This window comes from Montipora foliosa, chromosome 5, assembly GCF_036669935.1.
Source record: "Montipora foliosa isolate CH-2021 chromosome 5, ASM3666993v2, whole genome shotgun sequence".
In the NCBI taxonomy this organism is placed as follows: domain Eukaryota; kingdom Metazoa; phylum Cnidaria; class Anthozoa; order Scleractinia; family Acroporidae; genus Montipora; species Montipora foliosa.
Window position 1 is genome coordinate 11,969,268 of NC_090873.1, and position 7,378 is coordinate 11,976,645.

Sequence of the window (7,378 nt, forward strand, 5' to 3'; positions counted from 1 at the left end):
ATTAAATACGCTAGACCCAACAGCTCCAGGCTGAAAAAACTAAGACTACTAATTCTATAATGTTCCAACCATTAAGGCCCCTCTTATTCGGGGTGTTGTTGAGCACAGACTGACACATAGATCATCCTAAGAGAATGTAACGTAAGAGGGCGAAATTCCCGTAGTTTTTGACATGCTTTTTCCACACCTAAAGCTGCTGTATATTTTGCTTTCCGTAATGAGTTGCTTATCCTTGACTATTGTCTGCGTCATGACTTATCACCCATATGTCCAGAAATGTCCCTAATTAGATGCACGCGCAATTTAATAAGCGTTACAAAGTGTCCCCTTGCTTTTCTCCCAACTTCAGCATCACTCGTGTGTCGTTACAAAGTGTCCCGCAAATGCTACTTCTCAAGTAAGGATAAACAATGAAATGATATCCAGGTGATCTGGTGACGTAATTCGGAGGTCTGGGGAGAAACATTTTAACGCCGAATCCCACAGCCGCGCGCGGCCTTATTTTCGAATTCAACATGGCAAAGGCGAGGTTAGAGCTCGTCGGGTCTACGTGAATGTTCATTTAGTAACAGGAAATGTGGTAGACACGGAATGATCTGTTGAGTTTTGGCGATGGAAATAATGCAGGGAGTTTGGAAACAACACCTAAGGTCGCGCGCGGTTGTGGAATACGGCGTTGAAATTTTTCTTCCCAGTCCTCCAAATTACGTCACCAGATCACCCGGATATGAACTGGATCATATATGAACTGCGGATATGAAACCAAGTGAAGCTATGATCCTCGAAGTAATTGCGTTCATAACTGCGAGGATCATAGCTTCACTTGGTTTCATATCCGCAGTTCATATATGATCCATTTCATATGTCATTTCATCTTTGATTCATTCCTCACGGGAACACTTAGAACCCACTAATAACCAGCTCCCAACGTCAGTGGCTTCATAGCTCAGTTGGTTAGAGTGTTCAAACCCCGTTGAAGTCCTGAAATTTTCAGGCTTCTTTACGCAATTGCAAAAATTGCGTTCATAACTGCGAGGATCATAGCTGCACTCGGTAAGGATACACAGGTAAATTTACCCGCACCTGATTGTTGAAAATAGGTAGCAAATTATTAGACTTAAAGGGACACTTCGTGTTGGATGTCAAAATTGGGCGTGCATCTAATTGGCCATAGTTCATGTCTGCCTCCTCTTCAAAGCGAGTCTAAGTGCAAAGTTTTTGTTATGAAAATTAGTTTTCATTCTTAAGTAAAGTGCAACTAATTACCATCACTAAGACTCGCTTTGAAGAGGAGGCTGACATGAACTCAGAAATGGCCTATTAGGTGATTTCTGGACATAAATGCTCATCACCTTGCTTAGCGTCTTTGTTTGGCGTGTTTTTATTTCGTTGACGGCATTCAACCTAAAACCGCTGTCTAGGGAACCATTTTGAGGGGCTTAAAGAAGCCAACCACCGCAGTGTTTCAAAGGCTCTCCTTTTCACCGTTAAATGATAATGATAATGAAAATGATAATGACAACGGTAATGACAACGATAATGACAACGATGATGGTAACGATAATGACAACGATAATGGTAACGATAATGACAATGACAACGATAATGATAATGACAACGATAATGATAATGATAATGATAATGACAACGATAATAACAATGATAATGACAATGACAATGACAATGACAACGACAATTACAACGATAATGACAACGATAATGACAACGATAATGATAATGACAACGATAATGACAATAATAATGACAACGATAATGATAATGTATTTAGCGCTGGGACACTAATTGGGGACACTGTACAAGAATCTAATCATATGGACGGAACAAATAGTTGATTGGTTTTTGAAGAGATGGGGAAAACCGGAGTACCCAGACAAAGACCTCTCGGAGAAGAGTAGAGAGCCGAGAAAGTCAATCCACTTGAGTCTGGGAATCGAACCGGGACCGCATTGGTGAGAGGGAAGTGCTCTCACCACTGTGGTATCCCCTCTGCCCTGAAATGAAAAACATCGAGTTTCCCCATCAGCCTACGACTAAGCATTCTTTCCGGCTTATAAACAAGTTTTGTGATTGTATCGCTTGCGATTTTGAGCTGTGTAACCATGGAAACAAACCTTCAAAAAATGCGCACGATATCTTGCCCCGTCGTGTATACCATGTTTATGATTGGTTCTTGGCATCTTTGCGGCTTCCACTGCCATAAGTGAAGCGATTATGAAGCAAGCCACCGTCAACTTGAATGTCATCTTAAAGTCTTGAGGAGTGTGTACAAGAGAGAATAAGGAAAATACTTCAGTTGGTCTCCGATTTAGTATTGATACTAATAATGGGACGTTTCGACTTAACTAAAGTGATTATCAAGCAATGAAAATAAAAAAACGAACTCGAATATATAATAAAATTAAAGCATGAACTTATGCTGTTTACCCTAGAGACGCAATCAAGTAAAAAGGTTAGCTCGAATGGAGTTCTCTTGAGAATTGATAGAAGTCTTAAGTTCCTTGATGAAAAACATTTCATACAGAAGAAAATCAAACTCAGTTTGGTATTTCTTTAGAAGAGAGAAGTGACTGCTTAAACTAGGTGTCAATACCACCATGGATATTAATAAGATGCTTGCCTATGGCAGAATACCTATGTTCCTGAATGCTTTGATGCAAGTGCCTTGTGATCAGTGTGATGCTTATTATGTAGGTTTTACTACAAGGCACTTGCTTCAACGCATTCAGGAACATAGGTATTCTGCCATAGGCAAGCATCATTAATATCCATGTTGGTATTGACACCTCTAGCTTAAGCAGTCATTTTGATTGTCTTCTGTATGAAATGTTAATCATTAAGGAACTTAAGCCTTCACTCAATACTCAAGCGGACTCCATTCGAGCTAATCTTTTACTTGGTTGCGTCTTTAGGGTAAACAGCATAACTTCATGCTTTAATTTATCATATATTCGAGTTTATTTTTATTTTCATTGCGTGATAATTACTTAAGTTAAGTCGAAACGTCGCATTTTAAACCTTCTTTGACCGTTTTTTTAACCATGTTTAATGTATTATCGCGATATTTATAATGACGTTATATTCAAATAATAATAAAGAAATAATAATAATAATAATAAAAATATTAATAATAATAATATTAATAATAATAATATTAATAATAAAATAATAATAATAATAAATAAAATAATAATAATAATAATAATAATAAATAAATAAATAAATAAATAAAAAAATAATAATAATAATAATAAAAACTGTAAAAACGAACGATAAGAAAGATAAAATCCGAAGCTTTGGAGTAGTCATGCATGACTCCATTACTCCATTATCAAGGGTAATAGAGTCATGACTACTCCGAAAAGTCGGATTTTATCTTTTTGAGGAGTTGAGTAAACGGCTCTGGAACAAGAAAGTAAAAGTTGTGCTAGTTGTTATTGTGGCACTTCCAAAAACCTTAGAGGCAAACTCGAAACAAAGTGGTAAAACAAAGAGGTATAATTTAGCTCTTATGTGATATGCAGTGTTCGAATGGTGAAATAATACTAATTGTGAATATTGTAGTGCGCAGTTTCCGTAACGTCATAATTAAATGTGATTTCAAATAAAAAGAAATAAACAAAGCATAGAAGATGCATGCAAACTCCGAAACTATAAGACTATACAGATTCTGAAAAAAAATAATAATAAGGTGTACGCTTTAAAAGGTGATGCTAAAACTCATTAGTCTCGCCCAACTAGTGGAGTAATGCAAATCCTGCATTTTGATTGGCTACGCTACTAGAGGACTATTAGTAATAGTCCTGGAGTAGCGAAAAGCGTTACACTTTCTTTCGTTTAATTCCCCATTAAAAATTTCTTTAACTTGCATTTGCTAACTTTATTATTGCCTTTTCTGTCCGACTAATTGGGTGATACTAAAACAATTAGACCCATCGCCCTCAAGGGTCACGGGTCAATAGCCCATTCAGCTTTGCCTCATGGGCTATTGACCCGTAACCCTTGCGGGCTACGGGTCTAATTGTTAATTAATCATTCATGAGGGAAACAGCCTATCAGGTCAACGAAAAAAAGTCACGGACATAAGCAATGAAAACAGATAAAACAGTCCTCATTAGAAATTCTCTATATATAGCACTCTGTGAGAAGAAAACTCCCTGAGGGAGAGGGGAAGTAACTCCAACACTCAATTTGTTGACTCTCTGTGTGTTTATTTCGGTATCTTGGTCTTACTCGAGATTACAATGATCTCATACAGGCTGATTGAGCGAATCCCTCAACTAAGCTAAACGTTCTTCCTTTATAGCTACCAGAACCTGATCTGTCTAGCTCGTGTCAATCATGCATCAGTAACACCTATCAAGCGGAGTGCGCTTGCGCAGTGCACTCGTTAACATAACCTGTAAGCTTTTTCCTTTACAAAATCGTTTTTAGGCCAAATTCTCTCATTGCTGCGGGCAGAGAAAGGCAATGCAATTCAGGAAACAGGAATTTAAAAAAAAGTATAAGGAACAAATTCCTAGAGTATAAACTGTACCTAATAGTACCTAATAGTGTCTAAGGTTGTTACATACAAGAAGCCAAACAATAGACAAAACAAGGAGAGGACGAGTGCGAGTATGAGAGCCGCCTTTTCCATAAATTTATCTAGCATACGTGTTCCAGGAAGAACAGAACAATAACTACGATTACAGGTATTTTTTTTTTATTGCTGTACTTTAAAATAATAGAATACAGATTATATACACCTATTGAAAACCCCCAAAAGACTAAATTTAGACTGAAAACTCGAGGAGGTCAAAGGAAAAGGACCAAAAAAGAGCTATTACAGAAACAGATACTATTTCCAGAAAATGACTGAAAAAGGATACACTTCAACGATGGTACAAGAAACCCGTCAGTAAACACTCATGGGCAAAAACAAAATACGAAATACGAAAATACGAAAACTAATTTAAACATTCCCTTTGAAAAGGCCATTTGCCCCGATGTGTAAAACACTTGTCTCACTCTGAATTTCGTGACATAGGAGAAGAAACATTCTGATCTTAACTACCAAAGTGCAAATCAGTGCCTTAGGAGCTAGTTTCTCAAAAGAGTCAATGGCAATGTTGCTTGGAAACTGCCGGGCAAGTGAAAACAATAGCTTTATTATCCCTTAAATTAGCATGAAAACACTAACCTACTCAAAAGATCTTTAACATTAAAAGTACCGCAACTTACGAGGCGAAGCAACTTTCCTTTTTTAGTAAATGACTATACCTATAACCGTCGTTATCCAGCAAGGCAAAGCAGTTCAATGAAATAATCGCCGCTACAACTTTATCGTTTACAACCTCTCATTAGGCTTCGTGTTTTTGTGGTATGCTAATTTTCTCCTCTCATAATTTAAACCTTTTTTCGGACTCCAGATGGAACATCCTTTTGTGAAATGCTTTTGAAGCCGTCCGGTAAACTCGCACGTCATGGAGTCTAAAACCTGATAAAACATTCCTAATCTAGTTAAACAGCACGTAAACTTTATCTGGACGTCTGGTGTTTCTGATAACACAGGGCGGAGGCGTTCTGCATGCCATAGCAAATTATGAATTTCCCCTGTACTTAATCATATGTTAAGGGTGTCGAAGCAGTTATATCATAAAATAGGTTGCTGTTGTTCATCATGGTGTTACGCTAGTATTGAAATATATTGCAAAGATAGAACATGCATTCGGCCTTATCGCCTGAACAAGACTATGGCAGGACTCTGTAGTCGAAAACTCTCTATATAAATCGGAATTGACTAGATCGTGAGACAAGAAAATACTACTTCAATACTACCTCAAATTACATTTCCGGGGGACTTCCTAAGATGGCCATGTGCTATGCCTTGAAGTAACTTAAAGGTGATTTTAGGTATACTTTAAATTGAATTCTGTGCTTGATTAGGAGCCAATTATATTGTTCAATAAAAAAGGCTTTATGTGCCATACATTTTGATGTACATGTATGATATTTCGAGAACTTTAAAATATCTGAGCATCACTCATCTTACAATGGTCTGGGGCCCTTTGGGGTTTACCTCGGAGTAAAAACCTGTGAAACTTTTTCTTGTTTTGTTTAGCTCGTGGTAGGGTTAGGTTATTGTTTGCTGTGTTTTGCTCTTTTGTGTTCCTTTGTGTTACGTCATCTGTGAGTTTCACAGGTTTTTAAACGAGGATGACACCTCTTTTGTCACACCTGTCGATAACGTTCTGTCTTGAAATTTACCTAAATGGTAGAGATGCTGACCTTTAATGGGAGACGTTCAAGTGTGCCTTTCCTTTGAGATGGCAAAGACTGAAAATTTTATATATCGTTTAATCCACTCTTTGCAGTTAGAACATGTAAAACTGAATTATCAAGCGGTATCATTTACAAAACTATTAAAAATAATTAAGGTATACTAATGTAAAATCTACATAATAATTAATCTAGAAATCTAAAAGTTATAAAATCATTAGCTCTCTTGGTTCTTGCCTCCTGGCGAACGGACTTTTCACTCCCAAATCTAAGATTGTAAGGAACATTATAAACATTAGCCTGAGGGCGGAGTTTCCACGTCGCAATGAACTTCCTACTTAATGTTTCTCGCCTGACTTCTAGCTTGGACTGGAAGGCGAGATATGGTCAGGGCTTCCTTATAACCAACACCGGGAGTATTACCTTAAGGGCTCTCTTTGTATAGATTCTAATTTAGATGACAAATATTCAGGGATGTCTTGCCAAGCAGCCACGGTATATTCCAAAATGGCTCTGACAGAGCACTTATAAATATTTAAAATATTGCTATTCGCTACACCAGCTCTTTAAGCACTCTCAGGGTATATAAACGTTTGCGGCCCTTACAATAAATATAGTCTATATGGTCATTCCATTTAAGATCTCTCTGATTTTAACAGCAAGTAATTTAAAAGGATGAGACACGTTCGAGCTGGTGATTTCCAATACAAATAGGTGGAATTACAGAGTTTGGGTACTCCATAAAATTTATCAGCATTTATAACACTTCCGAGGGTTTAGCTTCATCTTATGGGCAGTACAAAATGAAGTGTGTCTCTAACAGCCAAATCGAGAAGGCTATTGAATTGCGAGGCAGGATTTCTACAACTGTGGTATCATCAACGTATTTTGCTCTCACATTCCAATCCTTTAAGAGGCTATTATCATAACAGGAAATGGGTGACACCATCTTGGTCCTTGGGGTATACCTCCATGGGTATGCTTCCAAGCCGATAAGACATTTCCGATGCGCACGGCTTGAGTTTATTTGTTAAAAAAAATTCTTATCCAACTGAAACTGTCGGGCTTATCAACATGGCGAATCTTAATTTCTCTGCCA

At 37.5% G+C, this 7,378-nt stretch overlaps 1 protein-coding gene across 1 annotated transcript in view; it reads right to left on the minus strand.

Moving 5' to 3' along the window:
- The window catches only part of LOC138002931 (uncharacterized), a 6,738-nt gene extending 4,441 nt beyond the window's left edge, over positions 1-2,297 (minus strand). The window contains exon 1 of the mRNA XM_068848894.1: positions 2,133-2,297. Within this exon, the coding sequence (XP_068704995.1) occupies positions 2,133-2,264 (132 nt within the window). The 5' untranslated portion in view covers positions 2,265-2,297. The remainder of the gene's footprint in view (positions 1-2,132) is intronic.
- Positions 2,298-7,378: the final 5,081 nt, after the last annotated feature.